Below are 22,691 nucleotides of genomic sequence, written 5' to 3'. Positions count from 1 at the left end.
GCAACACAAACAAATGTTATTCAACGCATTTACTGAGGGGATTTCCTCTTGAGCATAAAAAAAAAAAAAAAGACGTAAACCCCAATTGAATATTCGGTTTGCTAAAGCAGTGTGTGTCTTATCCCCTTCACCTCAGAAAGATTTACCCCCCCCCCCCCCCCACACACACACACCCCTTCATTACCAGGCCATTTTTTGCTATTCAGACTAAATTTTTTAAAAAAAATAAAATAAAATAAAATGTTTACTGCTGTAAAATATACCCATACACTACTAGATACTCCCCAACTCAGATCACACCCCCCCAGATACCTCCCCAATTTAGATCGCACCCCCAGACATCCCCCCACTTAGGTCACACCCCACAGATATCCCCACTCTGATCACACCCCACCACATAGCCCCCCCCCACTCAGATCACACCTCCCAGATACTCCTCCACTCAGATCACACCTCCACTCAGATCACACTCCCCAGAAACCCTCCCCCCCACCGATCACACTCCCCAGAAACCCTCCCCCCCACCGATCACACTCCCCAGAAACCCTCCCCCCCCCACCGATCACACTCCCCAGAAACCCTCCCCCCCCCCACCGATCACACTCCCCAGAAACCCTCCCCCCCACCAATCACACTCCCCAGAAACCCTCCCCCCCCCCACCGATCACACTCCCCAGACACCCTCCCCCCCACCGATCACACTCCCCAGACACCCCCCCCACCCCCATCACACTCCCCAGACACACCCCCCACCCCCATCACACTCCCCAGACACCCCCCCACCCCGATCACACTCCCCAGACACCCCCCCCACCCCGATCACACTCCCCAGACACCCCCCCCACCCCGATCACACTCCCCAGACACCCCCCCCACCCCGATCACACTCCCCAGACACCCCCCCACCCCCGATCACACTCCCCAGACACCCCCCCCCACCCCCATCACACTCCCCAGACACACCCCCCACCCCGATCACACTCCCCAGACACCCCCCCCCCCCCACCGATCACACTCCCCAGACACACCCCCCCACCCCGATCACACTCCCCAGACACCCCCCCCCCACCCCCATTACACTCCCCAGACATACCCCCAACCCCCCCAAACACCCCCCACCCCCGATCACACTCCCCAGACACCCCCCCCCACCCCCGATCACACTCCCCAGACACCCCCCCACCCCCGATCACACCCCCCAGACACACCCCCCCCCCACCCCGATCACACTCCCCAGACACCCCCCCCCCACCGATCACACTCCCCAGACACACCCCCCCCCCACCCCGATCACACTCCCCAGACACCCCCCCCCACCCCCATTACACTCCCCAGACACCCCCCCACCCCCCACCCCCGATCACACTCCCCAGACACCCCCCCCCACCCCCGATCACACTCCCCAGACACCCCCCCCCCACCCCCGATCACACTCCCCAGACACCCCCCCCCCACCCCCGATCACACTCCCCAGACACCCCCCCCCACCGATCACACTCCCCAGACACACCCCCCCCCACCCCGATCACACTCCCCAGACACCCCCCCCCCACCGATCACACTCCCCAGACACCCCCCCCCCACCGATCACACTCCCCAGACACCCCCCCCCCCACCGATCACACTCCCCAGACACCCCCCCACCCCCATCACACTCCCCAGACACACCCCCCCCACCCCGATCACACTCCCCAGACACCCCCGATCACACTCCCCAGACACCCCCCCACCCCGATCAACACTCCCCAGACACCTCCCCCACCCCAATCAACACTCCCCAGACACCCCCCCACCCCGATCACACTCCCCAGACACCCCACCCATATCACACAACCCAGACCCCCCCCCCCAAACTTAGATCATACATCCCAGATACCCTAACTCAGATCACACCTCCAGACATCCCCCCCCCCCCACTTAGGTCACCCCCCAGATATCCCCAATCTGATCACATCCCCCTCCCAGTTATCTCCCCTACTCTGATCACACCCCACTCAGATCACACCCCCCAGATACTCCCCCACCCTGATAATGCTCCCCAGATTCCCCACCAGATCTCTCCACTCTGATCACACCTCCAGATCCCTCCCTCCCCCACACAGCATGGTGCTCACTGCCTGCACACTCGGGATTGAGATCCGCTCCGCATGCTTGGATCCGTTCTCCCTGCTTTCTCAGTGACAGAAGGGGAACAAAAACCTCCACCGACTCCTCTCTCCTACCGGGCCCAGCGTGGAGGTTTTGTTTTTGCCTGCTGCCTGTGCTTCCTTATGGTGGAGGTGGCCCTGTCTGCGCCCCTCTAAATGTTGTGCCTGGGGTGACCACACTGGATGCCCCCCCACATTTCTGCTTATGTGTATGTTTAGCCAAATACTTTATCCTTGGTTTTGAATAAAGTGGGGGAGGGTTAGAACCCCTGTCAGGTTTTTCCTGCTATCCATATATGTTGGAGCAGCAACAGCTGTCAGAGCCGACACGAAGCCCCGGCCATGACCGGGTGCTTTTGTGTGATTGGGGGGGCGCCCCAGCCACCCCCCCACATTATTATTATTACAGCTCTACCTTTTATCCCCAGCACGGACTATGCTGCCTGTCACTGACTCTGGATCAATGACACGTCACAGGAGACCCTGCCAGCTTCTACAGAGAGTCAGCCGGGGGCCCCCATCGAAATCTCACTATAGGGCCCCATGATTCCTAACATACTGTGTTCATAGTATGACGTATTATGGAGCGCACTCTCCACCAATCACCTTGCAGCATAACTGATACAGTAGAATTACAGTAGAATTATACAATGTAACCATGAGTATGGCTCCGCCCCCATCTGATCATTTCATCAGTCAGTGGAACTGATAATATAATCCAAAAAAGTGCAGCGCTAAAATATCAGTGACATAAATAATAAACTTAAAAGTTCATATAAAAGAAACAACAAAGCGGGAGTGACTATAGAACCAATAAAAGAAGTCCCATATTGCAGGTGAATCCAGAAATATAATATTTTGGCGACCCCAGACGCAATTGTCCACTCGCCCCTTCTATGAGCCGGCTACCACTGTTTTTATGCTGATTGGATACATGCGGGACGCCGCTGTTTGGATCCCCAGCTACTATATTCTATGTGCCTGTTCTTCTCTACCTACATGTGAGTAGTTTTTTTAATAAACATATTATTTATACCTTACGGCAGGGGTGGGGAACCTTTTTTCTGCCAAGGGCCATTTGGGTATTTATAAAACCATTCGGGGGCCATACAAAATTATCACCTTAAAAATTAGCCTGTTATATTTGGTCAAATATTTAATTATCTCACCCCTAATGTGATGGCTGCAACTGCTTCTCTTTGGTGAGGTGTGGGATGTTAGCTGGTATTGATGATGTTGCTACTGGCAACTGGTTTTCCAGGTTTGTGTCGGTCAGTCTGGAGCGCAGTCGACTTTTTTGTGATGGTAAGTTTTGAAAAGAACTGCTGGCAGGTACTGCTGGTGGGTACAGCTGGCTCAGGCTGATACTGCTGGCTTGTACTGTGCTGTGAGTACTGCTGGATGGTACTCCTGGCTCAGGCTGATACTGCTGTGGGTATTGCTGGCTGGTACTGCTGACTCAGGCTGGTACTGTGCTGTAGGTACTGCTGACTCAGGCTGGTACTGTGCTGTAGGTACTGCTGACTCAGGCTGGTACTGTGCTGTAGGTACTGCTGGCTGGTACTGATGGCAGTGGTGTATTTAGGTTTGGTGCTGCCCTAGGACTGACTAAACTTGGGCACCCCTAATTTAAATATGACCCACCCCTTCCTGTAAAGGCCACACCCTTTCATGTTTATGACCCGCCCTGTCATCTGTATACCACAACCACAGTCTATCAGTGCCCAACAGTGCAGCCTCATCAGTTCCCATAAGTTTAGCTTCATCAATGCCCATCAGTGCAGCCTTTTCAGTGATCAGTGCAGCCTCATTGCTGCCCATCAGTGCATCCTCATCAGTGCAGCATATCAACGCGGCCTCATCAGTGGCCATCAGTACATCCCCATCAGTTGAAACAAGTGCAGCCTCTCAGTGCACATCTGTGCTGCCTTATCAGTGCAGCCCTATCAGTGCAGTTTATCAGTCCTGCCTCATCAGTGCAGTCTATTAGTGCCTATAAGTGCAACATATCAGTGCAGCTCCATCAGCTTTTTTGCTGCCCCCCTGCAAAGTGTTGCCCTAGGCCTGGGCCTTGTTGGCCTAGGCCAAGATACAGCACTGACTGATGGCTGGTACTGTGCGGTGGGTACTGCTGGCTGGTACTGCTGGCTCAGGCTGGTACTGCTGGCATGTACTGCTGGCTGGTACTGTTGTAGGTACTGCTGGCTCTGGCTAGTACTGCTGGTTCTGCTGTGAGTACTGCTGGTTCTGGCTGATACTGCTGTGTGTACTGCTGGCTCTGGCTGGTACTGCTGTGTGTACTGCTGGCTCTGGCTGGTGGACCTGTGTGTGCTGCTGGCGGGAAATGCTGGCTAGGAGAAGTGTAGCAGAGCCATGCTGGAGGAAGAGGCGATGTTTTCTGTATTGGTCACAGGTGGAGTGCATTTGATAGCTCTCCGCCTGTGATATCACTCAGACTGTCATAACAGAGCCGGAACTATACAGGAAGCATCGGCTCCATTCTGACAGATCAGCTGAGAGACACAGACTCAGCTGCATGGGGGGCCGGACCAGATGACTTCGGGGGCCGCATATGGCCCCCGAACAGTAGGTTCCCCACCCCTGCCTTACGGGATTACGCTACGGTCTAGTTTTGTACCATTCTTCTTTTTTACACCCTCATCTGACTTCCGTGGAGTTACCTTGAGGAATATATCATCTTCTGGTGTTATCCATGACCCCTTGGAGTCCCTGAGATTCATGTTGTACCTGGTAAGGCTGTCTCATTCATTTGAGTAGCCATGGCTGTTTGGTAAGCTGCTTCTTACACTTGTGCACTGAGGTGTCCCCTGTCCACAGAATTCCTGGGTGTCACAAGGAGGAAGAACTGCTTTATATTTACATTTCTGGATTCACCTGCAATATGGGACTTTTTTTATTGGTTCTATAGTCACTCCCGCTTTGTTGTTTCTTTTATATGAACTTTTAAGTTTATTATTTATGTCACTAATATTTTAGCGCTGCACTTTTTTGGATTATATTGTTTGCTGATCATTGTCTGTGGATCATGTGCCAGCTGCTTTATACACTGTATCACTAGAATCTTGTTATTTTTCACTTATTTGTTTAGCGCAGAAATTCCCACATTTTTATCAGTGGAACTGATAGAGCTCAGAATTGGGAGCGGATTTCCTCCCGCGGCCGGCGTTCCATATGGGACAGTGACTGCGCTAACAGCTGCATCACCAGTGAAAAGCTACAGCTTAAAGTGACCAGACCCATATCAATGTGATCACCCAACCGATCAATTAGGTGAAGTCGATTGGCCATGGCAGAATTTTTTCAGTCACATGATTGACTTTTTACCAGATTGTTTCTGATTGATCGTCTTGTCAGACAATACTGTCGATGTTTTACTCAACAATGAATCGCTTGTGTGTGATCGCTCATATCTCGATGTCTATGGCCACCTATAGAGCTTGTCTACACGTGGCAAGGACTGTCACTCCTCTGAAAAGCGATCTGTGCTCGGGTGCAGGTGGCCTGTCCTAACCCCCCAAATGCCACTATGGTTGCTGCGTGACACCATTCATGGGATACGTCCGGCGGGTGGCAGTGCCTGCGGAACGTGACAGGGGGTGTCATTTCTTATGCACCATGTGTACATCCCTGGCCTCGGAGATTAAGGGGTAGCAAATGGGGGGCGGTAAAACATGGCTTGACTGCACGTTTTTTATCTCCCCCCCTCAATCACAAGTGTAAATGAGGCAAAAATTAATTTAGGGGTTTCAATTTCCGGAATCATATGCAGATAATCTCTCTTACCTCTTCCAGGATGGTCTTCCTTTCTGTCTCGCTCCTCTCTCCCTCCTCTACGACTGTCTCGCTCCTCTCTCCCTCTGCTGTCTCTCTGCTCTCCTCTCTGTTACAATGTAAAGCTTTGCTCCAGCATGTTTCCTCCTCCAGGAATCCAGAACGAGGCTTGGAACTCAGCGCAGTGCATTGTGGGAGAAGCCTCCTTCTGGTGATCTGTAGGACTACGTGGTGTCTCGGTGCTTCCTGTGTGATGTCACAAGGCCCCTCCCTCTCCCCTCTCCAATCACAGGCATTGCCTGGAGGAAGTCATCCAATCAACAACTTGAAACAATGTCTCTGTGCGAATCCAGACAGCTTCTTAAAGGGGAACTCCACTTTCATGGGAACAAAATGAAAAATATTAAAATTGCAATACAAGTCATATTGTAATGATCTTTCCTTTTCTTTTTTTTGGGGGGGGGGGTAAAACTAATTTTATTTATTATATTTTAAATTTTTAATGGAATTTTAATTTAACAATTTAAACAATAACATTTACGGTTATTTGTTACTTCTGTCTCATTGCTTAGTACATTGTAGCAACAGTTAGGAAGGTGAAGAAAATTACAGGAGTACAAGGTAACAATTAACCACTTTACCACCGGAGGATTTTGCTGTCTTACGTCCAGCCCACTTTTTGCGATTCGGCACTGTGCGAATTTAACTGACAATTGCGCGGTCGTGCGACGCTGTACCCAAACAAAATTTACGTCCTTTTTTTTCCCACAAACAGAGCTTTCTTTTGGTGATATTTGATCACCTGTGCGATTTTTACTTTTTGCGCTATAAACAAAAAAAAGAGCGTTTATTTTGAAAAAATAACAATATTTTTAACCTTTTTTATATGAAATTCCCCCCAAAAAAAATGTAAAAATCAAAAATGTTTGGTAAAAAAAAAAATCACAATAAGCGTATTTTGATTGGTTTGCACAAAAGTTATTGCGTTTACTAACACTTGTGCAACTTCAATTTGCGCGATTTTACCCGCTACTTTTTGCCGGGAGTTTGACTGGGCTTATAATGTCTTTTCCTCAAAACGCATCAAAATCATGGCAAAAGTAGTGCAGGGACTATTTTGAAGTCGTGCGACTTCAAGTCGCACAGATATGAATGGGGCTCATTGGGAATAATGGAGAACGACTTGTCATGCGATTTTGCAGCCCCAAATTGCATGACAAGTCACACAAGTGTGAAAGGGGCCTTATGGACAGATCGGGGGGTCTAAGACCCCAAACCCCTCCTCTGCACTTCAATGTATTCAAAATGCCGAAATTGGCTTTTGTGAATACTGACAGCTTTTTTAAATCTGCGTCTTTAGCCACCGAGTAAACCGAAAGTGGCGTCGCTTCAGAGTTACTACATCGGAGACCCAATCAGGCTTTGTTCGGGACTCCAACCAGCTGTCACACGTTCCCTCCCGCTCGCTGGGATAACGGTGGTGCGACTGCTGAGCCGCATTGCCTGCTATCTTCTGAAAGCCAACCGCTGGCTCTAAAGAATGGTACCGGGGTGATGCCTGCAGCTGCAGATCATCCCCCTACAACCACTTCTCTGAGCCAACATACAGGTGCAGGGACAGTGACAGGTATAGGTACAGGGACACGTACAGATACAGGTATAGGTACAGATAAAGATACAGATATAGGTACAGGTAAAGAGACAGATATAGTGACAGGTACAGGTAAAGGTATATGTACAGATATAGGTAAAGGTATGTAAGTTAGCAGGAAGTGGTTGTAAACCCATCCATATACCCAGTGCGGTGACTGTCCTTAGGTGATACACAGAGATGAAACAAATCCCCCTACATACGTTGTACCAGTTTATCTGCAGTCCTCTCTTCTCTACACCTGTTCAAAGTGCAGAATTAATACGGCTTGTCTGAGAGTTCAGAAAAAAAAAAAAAAAAAGGGGGGCGCAGAGCTGAAATCCCACTCTACAGTGAGGAGAGCTCTGAGAGCTGATTGGAGCCCCCCCTCCCCTAATTCCTGTCCCTCTACACAGGAACAAAGCTGAGGCTTTCAATCACAGGTTGTGTGCTGGAGGTCCCCCCCCCCCCCCGCCCCTGTCACCTTTTATCTCTTGGTGTCAGGAAAAACTTGTCAGAAGTGACTCATGCTGATAGCAGAGGAATGAGGCAGCAGACAGAAATTACACTTAAGCCCCGTACACATGTACCGATTGTCGGCCGAACGATCGGCCGTCTTTTGTCCAGGGCTGTCGTGTCCACTGAAAAGTGCAAAAGACTGCACAAGAATTTTGTCGGCCGACAACAGCCGACTGCAGAAGTGATGTCATGTGATGGTTAACTTTCCTTGTCTTTTTTCTTCTCTGAGCATGCCCAGTCTTGCAAATCTGCTGATTGTCTGCCGAAATCTGTACTGACTGGCGAACAATCGGCTGTTCTGTTGTCGGCGTACAAAAATTTTAATGCCTGCAGGACAGATTCTGTTCGGCCGAAAATGCGCTGTCGGAAGCATCATACTAATAAGCCAACAATCGGCCGATCGCTCGGCGGCCGACAATCGGTACGTGTGTACGGGGCTTTAGTGCTCTGGACTGAGACAAGTACACACTGTAGAGAGAGATGCTTTGGTCATATTTCATGTCTGAGCTTTCCAACCACTTTAAATGTGAAGTATTTTTATATATTTTTTCCAACAGTGGAATAGTCATAGTATGGCCATACAACTGCTTTAAAAATCGGCCCCTAAATGTTATAACTCCAGGGGCCCCTCCATCAGTATCATACATCAAGGAAAAAAAAAAAATCTATGATTAAATTGTAACAATGTCACACAACACACACGGGTCTAGTTTTTTCTGATCTGAAGATGTTTAATGCGGTTTATTGATCTCACATAGCGGATAATCGGACAAATGTTCTTTTCAAGTTAGGTAATAGTCTTTCCGACTTCTTTACTGATTTAGTGTCATCTGAATTCAGCATCGTACAGATATCAAAGTCTTTCTTTATATTGTCTGTTATTTTTAAAAAGAGATTCCTTTTTTTTGTTTCTTTTTTTTACCTTTTTCATTTTTGCTTTTTATCTTTGTTTTTTGTTTTTTTCCCCCCACTTTCTTATTGTTTTTCCTTTTTTTTTCCTCCCCTTTTCATTTCTTCTTTTTGTTTTTCTTTGCCTTAAAAAAAAAGAAACTAAAACAAAGGAAAAGAAAAACAAAAAGAAGAAATGAAAAGGGGAGGAAAAAAAAAATGTAGAAAAAAAAAGACAAAGGAAAATAGGAAAAACAAAAAGAAGGGGAAAAAAAAACAAAGATAAAAAAGCAAAAAAGAAAAAGAAAAAAAAAAGAAACAAAAAAAAAAAGGAAAAAAGAAGAAAGGATTAAAAATTAAAGAAAAAGAAAAAAAAAAAGGCAAAAGTGGGAGAAAAAAAAATATATAAGTACCTCACAACCATAACTTCCTCCGTGTGCAAATATAAACTATAAATAGAATCAGATTTTGATACATGAAGACAAAGATACATTTTCTTCTTCATATTAATCACATGAACATAAATATCTAAAAATAAAAATTCTTCATCTGTAAGATTGTTCAGTTTTTATCTTCCTATTATTACAAAATAAAGATTTCCGTTTTTAAAAAGGTCTAAAATTCAGCCTGCCCCCCCCTGATGGAGGGGAACAGCGGGCCCAGCCCATATAGTAACAGCAGTTGGGGGGGGGGGGGGGGATTGCATAGTGGATAAAGTGTCTGGGAATCTACATGGGGTGAGATGAGAGATTGGAAGACAGGTTAAATGTCCTGATGCCGCCTCCCTCCGTCTATGTATGGGTACCTTGGTCCATGAGATTTCAGTGGCAGTAGTCATGACTCCTCCCCTCCGGTGACACCATGTTGAAGGTGTCACTCCACAATAATTTGTCTATACTTTCAGGAAGGGGGGGGGGACACCATTTGGCATTGTAACAGTTGCAGATATTGGGTGGAAGGAAAGATTTCTGGTGGGAAGAGGTATAATGTGCTACAGCAAATGTGATATGAGTTATGGGTGGAGCCGCCCTTTAACCTGAGGCTGACTCTTGGAGGTTCAGCAGGGAGGGCTGGGGGGCAGGTGACCCCACACTTCCAGCAACTTCATGCGCTCCGCGGGTGGCGTAGAGAAGTAAAGCGTCTGCTCCTCGGAGTACTTCTCCTCCGCCGGCAGCACATCGCGGTACTTCCCGTCCCGCCAGTTAAAGTTGAAGTTCTCCAGCAGGCGGATCCGGTCCTCCCGGGTCGGGACACAGTCTATAGGCTCAGGCTTCTCCAAGCTGGGGGCCCGGACATCGGTGAACACCAGCACAGCGCGGATGGCGAACCAACCGCCATAGGATGGGTGGATGCAAACCCCGAACATCTTCTGCAACAACAAAAATACAAAGGAGAAATGAGAAACTGGACAACAGCTGAAATCCAACAGAGAGGGACACCTGGTGGACAGTCTGCTGATCTTCTTGACCATTGGGTTATATTACCCCCTACAGGGGTAGGACACTAGGCAGAAAAATAACTTGTCTACGCCAATGGGCAGTCCCAGGATGCATACTCCCCCTCTCTGCTATAGGTACTCAGTTTTGTTACAAGCAGTGTGACGGTATACACCATCACTGGAATTTAAAGACAGATAAGTAATGGTTTGGATTGCTTCATATTTGCCAGCAATATCTCCATATAGAAATATTAAGATTTATTCCCATTTGCCATGAAATCTGTAATTCCTAAATGCTGTGTATATTACATATCTTTCAATGTCAGCAAGGTTTTCCTTTTGTTTGTGTATTGGGAGGGAATATGGATTGCCCTGTCTCATTGTAAGTGCTAATGACCTCCCATTGTTCTGTGTCTGGCTATTGTGTACATCGATTGCCCCCTGGGGGCTTCTGTCTCATTGCACATAACAGTCCTTCTGGTCAAGCTATCGGACCAATCCCTGCTGACTCATTTTCAAGTCCTCATTTGCATGGCTAAGGAGGACCTGAAGGAGACCACAGGTACTTTACAATTGACCAATAGGAAAGCGGTTGTTGGGTGCGGGATGTTCCAAATTCTGTATATAAGTCTTGTTCAATAAAGTTGTTTTGAGTTCCTTTACCTCAATCTAGAGTTCTGTCTCTTATTGGGGGAATCTGAAGCAAGCGATTGCTATGTCCTCCATACTCCCTTGGATAATCCCTAAGCTCTTGTAAGAGCTTCTAATAGAGCTTGTTCTGCTGCACTCTCTGGGGAAAGAGGGTCACCCACAGGAACCTGGAGCCTTGTCGTAGGTCCAGGGTCGGTAGAAGATTGCAAGACCCTAACCAAGCTGCGGCGGTTTGTGGGGTCTGAAGTGGTTATGGTGTCTGGTAGAGTGCTTGGAGCCCTTGGGAAGCACTAGGAGCATCTGTCAATGGAGGTACCCAGTCCGGGGTGCCCTGATCCGTTACAAGCAGTGTCAGAAGTAATACAACTCCACAGAGGGGTGGGTGCTGTGTCCATCGATGAACATCAGAGAAATGGATTTTACGGTAAGTCAAAAATCCCATTTTCTCTTTCGTTCATTGACTGACACAGCTCCTGATCTTCATAACCATTGGGATGTCCCAAAGCCGTGTCAAACATGAGGGGTGGGAACAGCAAGATAAAAAATTCCCAAGGCTAAACCAGGTATCAGGAGCTCAACCAAAACAACTGGAGCCCACCTGAAAAACAATACACCCTCAAAGAGGGAACAAGCGCCCTTAACCACTTTAGGACCGGAGGATTTTCCTGCTTTACGTCCAGGCCACTTTTTGCGATTCGGCACTGTGCGACTAACTGACAATTGCGCGGTCATGCAACGCCGCACCCAAACGAAATTTATGTCCTTTTTTTCCCCACTAACAGAGCTTTCTTTTGGTGGTATTTGATCCCCTCTGCGCTTTTCATTTTTTGCGATATTAATAAAAAAATGTGACGATTTCTAAAAAATAATATTTTTCTACTTTGACAGTTAAAAAATATCCAATATATTCAATTTTTGTCATATATTTAGGCCAAAATGTATTTAGCTACATGTCTTTGACAAAAAAATTCTCAATGAGCGTATTTTTAACCGCTTTAAGACCGGAAGATTTTACCCCATTCCTGACCAGGCCATATTTTGCGATTCGGCACTGCGTTACTTTAAACGGACAATTGCGCAGTTGTGCGACGCTGTACCCAAAATAAATTTATGTCCTTTTTTTCCCACAAATAGAGCTTTCTTTTGGTGGTATTTGATCACCTGTGCAATTTTTACTTTTTTGCGCTATAAACAAAAAAAGAGCGACAATTTTTAAAAAATAACAATATTTTTCACATTTTTTTATATGAAATTTCCCAAAAATAAAAATGTAAAAATCAAAATGTTTTAACATTTTAGGCCAATTTGTTTTCTGCTACATATGTTTGGAAAAAAAAAAAAAAAAAAAAAAAAAAAAAAAAATCGCAATAAGCGTATTTTGATTGGTTTGCGCAAAAGTTATCGCAGCTACTAACTACGGGAAATTTATGTCATTTTTATTGTTTTTTTTTTTAACTAGTAATGGCGGCGATCTGCGATTTCTTTTTTGCGGGACTGCGACATTGCGGCGGACAGATCGGACCCCTGACATTTTTGGGGGTACCAGTGACATTACTACAGTAATCAGTGCTATAAATATGCACGGTTACTGTAAAAATGACACTGGCAGGGAAGGGGTTAACTTTTATTGGTGATCAAGGGGTTAATGTATGCCTGGTGCTTACTGACGTGTGTGGGGGGGGGGGGAGGGGACTGAGTGACACAGGGACAGATCGCAGGTTGAGCTATGCTGAATCCTGTAATCTGTCCCTGCCTGTCACTTAGGAGATCCGCCCGCTTTGTTTACACAAGCGGGCGGATCTCCTCACTCGATCCCCAGACGATCGGGAAAGAGCGGCGGTGATCACCGCCTCTCCTCCCCTGGCCCGACTCCCGCTGTGTCTGAATACAGCGGGAGCGAGCCTCCGGCGGCGCGTACGCGCCGCCCACAAGGGGAGGAGTCCAGCGACGTAGACCTGCGTCGCTGGACGATAACGAACCACTTTGCCGCAGTACGCTCCATGTGAGCGGTCGAAAAGTGGTTAAACAGCAGCCTGCAAAACCTTGCGGCCAAAAGAGGCATCTGCAGATGCCAACACATCCACTTTATAGAACTTTGTGAAAATGTGCCCCGACCAAGTAGCTGCCATGCACATCTGTGCCACTGACGCCTAATAATGAAATGCCCAAGAAGCACTGAGCACCAGCATAGCGTGTGCCCTCAGAGGGAAAAGGAGAAACCTGACCCTTAATCGAATAGGCCTGAGTCACCGTCTGTCTGATCTATATAGAAATGGTCGCAGAAAAAGCGGATAGTCCTTTTCGAGGTCCATTCATAAGCACAACTAGCGAGTCTGACTTCCTAAAAGACGCCGTAGCTGCCAGGTACACCCAAATAGCCCGAACCACATCGGAGAATGCAAAACAATTTCCTTAGGATGTTCTGGCCTGGGACACAGGGAAGGCAACACAATGTCCTCATTCATATGGAAATCAGAGACCACCTTTGGAAGGAATGAAAGACTGGGGGCGAAGAACCACCTTATCTTTGTGGACCACCAAATAAGAGGAACGACAAGACAACGCCGCCAATTCCAACACCCAGCGCGCAGAGACGATAGCCACCAAAAAGGGATAGTGTAAGCAGGGAAATCCCTCGAATATTTTTGAAGGGAGGCTTCTGCAGAGCTGAAAGCACCAAGTTGAGATCCCAAGGCAGGAGTGGGGAGTCAAATGTTGAACCCCCTAAATAAAAGTACGCACCAGGGAGTGCGTGGCCAAGGGTCGTTGAAAGTAGACCATCAAGGCCGACACCTGACCCTTAATGGTACTCAAGGCCAGTTTCTGCTCAACCCCTCATTGAAGGAAGGTCAAGACCTGAACCACCGAAAAATAAAGAGGGTGAACAGAAAGCGACTCACACCACGAAATGTAAGCTTTCCACATATGATAGTAGATATTCCTAGAAGTAGACTTCCTAGCCTTCAGTAGTGTGGGAATCACAGACCCAGACAAACCTCTATCCTTCAGCACCTGGCTTTCAACAGCCAAGCCGTCAAAGCCAGCGTCTGTAAAGCAGGATGGAAAATTGGCCCTTGGGACAGAAGATCCTCCCTGAGAGGTAGTGTCCAAGGGGCATCGGTGACCAGCCACACCAGATCGGCGTACCAAGACTGGCAAGGCCAATCCGGGGTCGGGTCAATAGAATGACCAGAATTCCTTCTGCCCCGATCCTGCGCAAGAGTCTCGGCAGAAGCTTGAGAGGAGGGAAAGCATAAATCAGACGATACTGGCACCCTGGACACCAGCGTGTCTGTGGCGTCAGCTAGCGGATCCCGTGACCGTGCCACAAACCTGTGCACCTTCCTGTTGAGCCGAGACGCCAACAGATCCATCTCGGGGGTGTCCCACCGGAGACACAACTGATGAAACACCCCTGGATGAAGGCACCACTCCCCTTGATCCAACGCATGCCGACTGAGATAATCCGCCTGACAATTTTCCACCCCTGGAAAGTTCACGGCGGAGAGGGCCTGAAAAAAAACTTTCTGCCCAGGACATTGATTGGGAGGCTGCACTCTTCCAGTGTCCAAACTCCCTGAGCGGAGTGCCGACCCAGGACACCTCCCCACCTGGACAGACTGGCATCCGTGGTGAGCACTGTCCAATACAGGGTAAGAAAAGATTTGCCCTGGAGAGCGAAGCCATCAGATCAGAGACCGTTTTGTTTTTTCGGCTCAGCCGGATCTGATTGTCCAGAGACTTCAGACACTTGTCCCATTTGGACAAGATCTCCCTTTGCAGGGACCTCGTATGGAACTGTGCAAACGGGACCTCCTCGAAGGTAGACACCATCAGGCCCAGAACCCTCATTCAAGTCCAGAGGGACGACCACCTGCTGGATAGCAAGAGATGAATACCAGCATACAACTTCTGGAGTTTGTCCAGAGTAAGGAAAACTCTGGCTAGAGCCGAGTCCAGAGTCAGACCCAGATAGTCCAGTTTCGTAGAAGGAACCAGAGCTGACTTCTGAAAATTCAGAAGCCAGCCGAACTCCCTCAGAGTCCATATAGCGATGTCCACGTTGTCCATCAAGAAGGAGACTCTGCTCCCAAGAGAGTCCAGGTAGCCCAGCACTGCGATTCCTCTCTGACGTAACAACGCCAACACCTTTGTGAAGACCCGAGGAGCAGAGGCGAGACCAAAGAGTAATGCCACATACTGATAATGCTCCTTTCCCACGGCAAAGCGGAGGAAGCGGTGGTGACAAACACATATTGGAATGTGTAAGAAAGCGCCCTTGATGTCGATAGAGGCAAGGAAATCCCCCTGATGCAAGGATGCCACCACTGTGCGAACAGACTCTATTCTGAACTTCTGTACCCACACAAAGCAGTTCAGAGCCTTGAGATCCAGAATTGGACGCACCTTGTCTTCTTTCTTCGGAAACGATAACAGGTTTAAATAAAACCCCTGAAAAAGTTCCAGAGTTGGAACTGGAACAATTATCCCTTGAAGTAACAGGTGTTGCAATCGGTCCATGAACAGACGCACGATGGAAGGAAAGAACCTCCCTTTAGGGTAAGAAGGAAACTAGATCTTGTAGCTGGACCATATCACTTTGTGGACCCACTTGTCTTGCATCAAGGAGGCCCATGGGTTTGGAAACCAGCGAAGATGTCCCCCCACCCCTGGCATGAGTGAGGGCACAACTTCATGCAGAAGGAGCCTTGTCTGCAGGTTTGCACTTACCAGACCAAGTTCTCTTGGATCCTCCCAAGGAGGCCTTGAAAGGCTTTGAACCCTTGTCAGCCGACCCTGAGGGACGAAAAAGCTTCCTGTAAGCCGAGAAGGACGGGCCACGTCTAAGGTTCCTTACCCTTTCTAGTCTGTGGAAGAAAGGTGCTCTTCCCCCCTGTGGGACTCTTAAGGATGTCATCCAGGGTAGCTCCAAACAGGCAATCTCCTTCAAAGGGAAGATCAGTCAAGGCTTTTTTGTCCGCAGACCAACATTTGAGCCACAAAACACGCCCAAGGACCACTGCCGAAACAGACAGTCAAGAAATCAGGGGAGCTGCATCTAAAGAGGCATCATAGATAAACTGCAGCCCCTGGACCAGCTGACCGCAAAGGCAGGGGGGGTTGCCCACCCTCCAGGTCACAGCGCAAAAGCTTAGCCCACTCGGTCAGAGTTTGTGACATCAGGGCATGGGTAAAGACCGGTCTGAGTGCCGAGCCGGTCACAGTGAACCTACTGCGGGCCACAGCCCCTGCCTTTCTGTAAGCCGGATCCTTAAAAGCCGGCGATTCTTCTACCGGAATCATGGGGGCCTTATTCAACCTGGAAACCGGGGGATCCACCACCGGTGGAACAGTCCACTTCTTAGGCTACGTTTACATGTCAGCGTAGCGATCAAGGGCAGAATCACCGTGATTCTGCCCGCGATCCGGAAATCATTGCAAATTGCGGGACGCCTGTGCGTTGCCCGTAATTTGCAATGGCACCCCAAACGCTGTGCGATGTTGCCATGATTTCCGTCTGCCGAATCGCGGTAACATGGCGCAAAAAAAAATAAAAAATTGCGGGACACATGACGCCCAAAAAAGGTACAAGAGCTTCTTTGGGGCGGCATGCGTCCCGCAATTTTTTTTGCGCAATGTTACCGCGATTCGGCAGGCGGAAATCGCTGCAACATCGCACAGGGTTATGGGTGCTATTGCAAATCACGGTCAACGCACAGGCGTCCCGCGATTTGCAAGGATTTCCGGATCGCGGGCAGAATCGCAGTGATTCTGCCCGCGATCGCTACGCTGACATGTGAACGTAGCCTTAAGGAGAGACTCTTCAAATGGGTACCTCATTGCGAATCGCTTAGGGACCACAAAGGTACATTTTGGATGGCCCCACTCTTTTGCGACAAATCTGTCAAAATAGGAAGGAAACGGAAACACCTTCGCCGCTCTAGATGGCTAGTGCCAAAACGGAACCGGTATCTCCGCCACAGCTTCAGCTACGTCCTCCATTTTTAAAGTCTCACGCACAGACACAATCAGTGCGTCCACCAGTGCCTTTTAGTGCGCGGCTACAGGGGTGGAGGAATCATCCTCACCATCTGACAATTCAAGGCGCGAGGCCGCAGACCCCCTCAGGGCAGGCCAAATTCAGAATCTGAGGAGACAGATGAAGCAGGGGAAGGCGGGGGGCGCTTTCTACTACCCCGCCACCCAAAAGCCCCCTCCACCTGGGACACAAAGGACCCCAGGACCGCCATCAGTGCATCAATGGATGGATGGGACCTGGAGGGCCCTGCAGGCTCTGAGAGGGGGGTCAATACCCCCCCTCCCCACAGCCGGTCGCTTGGTCACCGGCGGCGTACCCCCCCCCCCCTGCCCCCATCGTCAGTAAAGCACCCTGTCCCAGGAGGTAGCCAGACCACCATACAACTCCAGTAAAGGTGGAGGGGGGAGAGAGGAGGGGGGGAATAGATTACCCACGGGACCATCAGACTCGGGGGGGCTAACGGGAAGGAGGGGAACCCGGGGGTTCGACTGTCCCAGGGAGGGGCCCGCGTCCACCCCAAAACCCTCCAGGGGGAGAGGGGGGGATAGCTACTCACCATAACAGGAACCAGGTGGGCACTGCTCCAGACAGAACCCCTCGCCATCGAAATAGAGGGTGACCACAGGATCTAGATTATTCAGCCCATCGCCCAATCCAGGAGTTGAATGTAGATCTCCCAGGAAAAATCCAGGAGAAAATTTTTTTTTCAAATTCTAAAAGGAAAAAAAATGGCCAGGACCAGAGATTCCAGCAAGGAAGTAGGTCCTATCTTCTGACTAAGCAGAAAAAACTGAGTGGTTGTAGCAGGGAGAGGAAGTATACCCCCCCCCCCCCCCGGGAGAGGAAGTATACCCCCCCCCCCCCGGGACTGCCCACAGGTGTAGCCAGAACTTTTTTCTGCCTAGTGTCTTACTCCTGTAGGGGGCAGTATAACCCAATGGTTAAAAAGATCGAGAGCTGTGTCCATCAATGAACGAAAGAGAAAAAAAAAATGCAAATAACACAACAAGGGCACCAGAGCGAACTTTGTACCCAAACTTTGTATAAACAAACAAATGGAACAAAAATACACAATACTAACAATGAGTGCCGATAGGAGGAAGGGAGGAAGGAGGAAAGAATCAAAAGAAAGAAAAGAAAAAAGGAAGTAGGAGGAAGGAAAGGAGAAAGACAGACAATGATTCCTCCCCCCTCCCTCAGGACTCCTCACCCCTTTCTCCTAGGTCTCTTCACTCCCTACCCCAATGTGATCCCCCCCCCCTCCCCCCCAGAGGCTCCTCTCACTCTCTATTGCTCCAGGGCTCCTCACTATCTACCCTCCAGGGCTCCTCACTATCTACCCTCAAGGGCTCCTCACTATCTACCCTCAAGGGCTCCTCACTATCTACCCTCAAGGGCTCCTCATCCCCTCCTTACTAGGTCTCTTCACTCTCTACTATCCAGGGCACCTCGCTATCTACCCCCATTGGCTCCTGATTCTCCTCCTAGTGCCCCTCACTCTCTCCCTCCTTGGTGTCCTAACTCTCTAGCACCACAGGCTTTTCATCCTTCCTCCTAGGGCCCCTCCCTTCTAGGGCTCCTTACCCTCCTTTCTAATGCCCCCCCCCCCCCCACATTCGGCTCCTCACCCTCTATCCCTCCTAAGGCTCCTCATCCCCTATTCCTCCTAGGGCTCCTCACCCTCTACCCCCCCCTAGGGCTCCTCACCCTCTATCCCCCCCCTAGGGCTCCTCACGTTCCCTCGCCCCCCCCTCCAAGGCTCCTCACCCTCTCCACTCCCAGAGCTCCTCACCCTCTATCCCTCCCCCCTAGGGCTCCTCACCCTCTATCCCTCCCCAGGACTCCTCGCCCTCTATCCCTCCTAGCTCTCCTCACGTTCCCTCGCCCCCCCCTCCAGGGCTCCTCACCCTCTCCACTCCCAGAGCTCCTCACCCTCTTCCCCCAGGGATCTTCCGGAACGTCTTTCCTCTGGTAATAGTATGCAGCTCCGGATACGTGCGCCGCTGTCTGCATGAGAACTTTGGGTCGCCGGTTGGGGTGGAGCTCGTAGTCGTAGATGACGTCCACTTGGTGAGACTGGAAGAGCTGAAGACAGACAGATAACCAATCAGATACAAGATCCAAGAAGAGGCCATCACATGAGAGAATATTATTATGTTTCCTAGTGACAGGTTCACTCAAAGTCTGTTACTTTGTAGCAGTTCGGCAATCCCCTCCCCCTATGTCCTCCTAAGACCCTATAGGAAGCGGACATCCATTCACTCAGCCAATAGGATGTGACCGCCATGACAGTACAGTGAATGCGGCGTTCCGTGTTACCTCCTTGGCCAGCGCCATGTGATGGGCGACGCACTGGTCGATCGGGTCCCGGAGACTCTGTAGCTTCTTCTCCGTCAGGAAGGGTCTGAATGCGTTCTCAAACATGGAGGGGGCGCTGAGCACAACAAACGCCAGCGTGTCATCGGGGTAGGAGAGATGGAAAGCGGGATCCAGGACGGAGTTGTACCAACCCACCTGAAATGAGAAGAATTCCAGGAATAAATCCTATGGGGGTCTTACCCACCGAGCCAGTTCTATCATCGTATGAGATAGGCGGTCTACCCTACTGAGCCACATTGCCGCCATGACACCCCAAACACAGAGGGGGCAATACACACATGGAAGGGGTAGATATGGAACCCATAGGGCTGTAGTGCCCCCAGTGGTAGGATGGGGTAATACACACCTGGAAGGGGTAGATCTGGAACCCATAGGGCTGTAGCTCCCCCCCCGCCCAGTGGTAGGATGGGGTAATACACACCTGGAAGGGGTAGATCTGGAACCCATAAGGCTGTAGTGCTCCCAGTGGTAGGATGGGGTAATACACACCTGGAAGGAGGTAGATCTGGAACCCATAGGACTGTAGCCCCCCTCAGTGGTAGGATGGGGTAATACACACCTGGAAGGGGTAGATCTGGAACCCATAGGGCTGTATCTTCCCCCAGTGGTAAAATGGAGTAATACACACCTGAAAGGGGTAGATCTAAAACCCATAGGGATGTAGCTCCCCCCTGTGGTAAGATGGGGTAATACACACCTGGAAGGGGTAGATCTGGAACCCATAGGGCTGTAGCACCCCCAGTAGTAGGATGGGGTAATACACACCTGGAAGGGGTAGATCTGGAACCCATAGGGCTGTAGCTCCCCCCAGTGATAAGATGGGGTAATACACACCTGGAAGGGGTAGATCTGGAACCCATAGGGCTGTAGTGCCCCCAGTGGTAGGATGGGGTAATACACACCTGGAAGGGGTAGATCTGGAACCCATAGGGTTCTAGCACCCCCAGTAGTAGGATGGGGTAATACACACCTGGAAGGGGTAGATCTAAAACCCATAGGGCTGTAGCTCCCCCCTGTGGTAAGATGGGGTAATACACACCTGGAAGGGGTAGTTATGGAACCCATAGGGCTGTAGCACCCCCAGTGGTAGGATGGGGTAATACACACCTGGAAGGGGTGGGTCTGGAACCCATAGGGCTGTAGTGTCCCCTGTGGTAGGATGGGGTAATACATACCTGGAAGGGGTAGATCTGGAAGCCATAGGGCTGTAGCGCCCCCCAGTGGTAGGGTGGGGTAATACACACCTGGAAGGGGTAGATCTGGAAGCCATAGGGCTGTAGCACCCCCAGTAGTAGGATGGGGTAATACACACCTGGAAGGGGTAGATCTGGAACCCATAGGGCTGTAGCTCCCCCCAGTGATAAGATGGGGTAATACACACCTGGAAGGGGTAGATCTGGAACCCATAGGGCTGTAGCACCCCCAGTAGTAGGATGGGGTAATACACACCTGGAAGGGGTAGATCTGGAACCCATAGGGCTGTAGCTCCCCCCAGTGATAAGATGGGGTAATACACACCTGGAAGGGGTAGATCTGGAACCCATAGGGCTGTAGTGCCCCCAGTGGTAGGATGGGGTAATACACACCTGGAAGGGGTAGATCTGGAACCCATAGGGTTCTAGCACCCCCAGTAGTAGGATGGGGTAATACACACCTGGAAGGGGTAGATCTAAAACCCATAGGGCTGTAGCTCCCCCCTGTGGTAAGATGGGGTAATACACACCTGGAAGGGGTAGTTATGGAACCCATAGGGCTGTAGCACCCCCAGTGGTAGGATGGGGTAATACACACCTGGAAGGGGTGGGTCTGGAACCCATAGGGCTGTAGTGTCCCCTGTGGTAGGATGGGGTAATACATACCTGGAAGGGGTAGATCTGGAAGCCATAGGGCTGTAGCGCCCCCCAGTGGTAGGGTGGGGTAATACACACCTGGAAGGGGTAGATCTGGAAGCCATAGGGCTGTAGCGCCCCCTGAAGTCTCTCTCCGATCTCCACGTGTTCTTCCCCCATCTCCTCTCTCCATACAGGTCAGAAGGGGGCGTGTCGAAAGTGTGTTAGGGGAGGGGCGGGGATTCCCTCTATAGGTGCCGCCCAGAGTCATATCCCGGCATCGCTCGCGCCCGCCGTTACAGCTCCGTCACCCAGGAAACGCAGGAAGAGAGCGGCCAATCAGGAGACAGCTCAGAGGTCGCTCGGCTCTACAGGGCCAATCAGGATGGAGGACATGATGTAGGTAAACTTTGTGTAGCCAATCAGAAAAGAGGACGCTGAGGGAGGCCCGCTGGTTGAGAGGCCAATCAGGGAAGAGAGCTCGGAGACACGCAGACTGCGACAACCAATCAGAGAGCGAACCCAACGTCAGAGCAGCCAATCAGGAGGCAGCTGTGAGAGCAACAGAGAAGGACAGGTAAGAGCACCGGTGCTCCATCCTCATCCCTGACTTCATCCTCCTCCTCATCCCCAACTTCATCCTCCTCATCCCCGACTTCATCCTTCTCATCCCCGACTTCATCCTCCTCCTCCTCATCCCCAACTTCATCCTCATCCCCCTCCTTTACTTCATCCCCGACCACATCCTCCTCCTCATCCCCGACCACATCCTCCTCCTCATCCCCGACTTCATCCTCCTCATACCCGACTTCATCCCCCTCCTTTACTTCATCCTCCTCCTCATCCCCGACTTCATCCCCCTCCTTTACTTCATCCTCCTCCTCATCCCCGACCACATCCTCCTCCTCATCCCCGACTTCATCCTCCTCCTCCTCATCCCCGACTTCATCCTCCTCCTCATCCCCGACTTCATCCCCCTCCTTTACTTCATCCTCCTCCTCATCCCCGACCACATCCTCCTCCTCATCCCCGACTTCATCCTCCTCCTCATCCCCGACTTCATCCCCCTCCTTTACTTCATCCTCCTCCTCATCCCCGACCACATCCTCCTCCTCATCCCCGACTTCATCCTCCTCCTCATCCCCGACTTCATCCTCATCTTTTACTTCATCCTCCTCCTCCTCATCCCCGACTTCATCCTCCTCCTCCTCATCCCCGACTTCATCCTCCTCCTCATCCCCGACCACATCCTCCTCCTCATCCCCGACTTCATCCTCCTCATCCCCGACTTCATCCTCCTCCTCATCCCCGACTTCATCCTCATCTTTTACTTCATCCTCCTCCTCCTCATCCCCGACTTCATCCTCCTCATCCCCGA

The 22,691-nt window shown here is 50.3% G+C and overlaps 1 protein-coding gene across 1 annotated transcript; it reads right to left on the bottom strand.

Annotated features, from left to right (window-relative positions):
• Nucleotides 1-9,900: 9,900 nt before the first annotated feature.
• Nucleotides 9,901-21,520, bottom strand: MMACHC (metabolism of cobalamin associated C). Its single transcript, XM_082265269.1, has 4 exons — nucleotides 21,413-21,520; nucleotides 19,425-19,619; nucleotides 19,038-19,190; nucleotides 9,901-10,345 (listed from the first exon to the last, which is right to left on the bottom strand). The coding sequence occupies exons 1-4, from the start codon at nucleotides 21,491-21,493 to the stop codon at nucleotides 10,034-10,036; spliced, it is 741 nt and encodes a 246-aa protein (XP_082121395.1). The 5' UTR covers nucleotides 21,494-21,520; the 3' UTR covers nucleotides 9,901-10,033.
• Between the last annotated feature and the right edge of the window lie 1,171 nt (nucleotides 21,521-22,691).

The sequence above is a fragment of the Pelophylax lessonae genome, assembly GCF_965119305.1.
Source record: "Pelophylax lessonae genome assembly, chromosome: 8".
Classification (NCBI taxonomy): domain Eukaryota; kingdom Metazoa; phylum Chordata; class Amphibia; order Anura; family Ranidae; genus Pelophylax; species Pelophylax lessonae.
The sequence above is the reverse complement of the archived record's forward strand: the minus strand, read 5'-3'. Positions and strand labels throughout refer to the sequence as shown.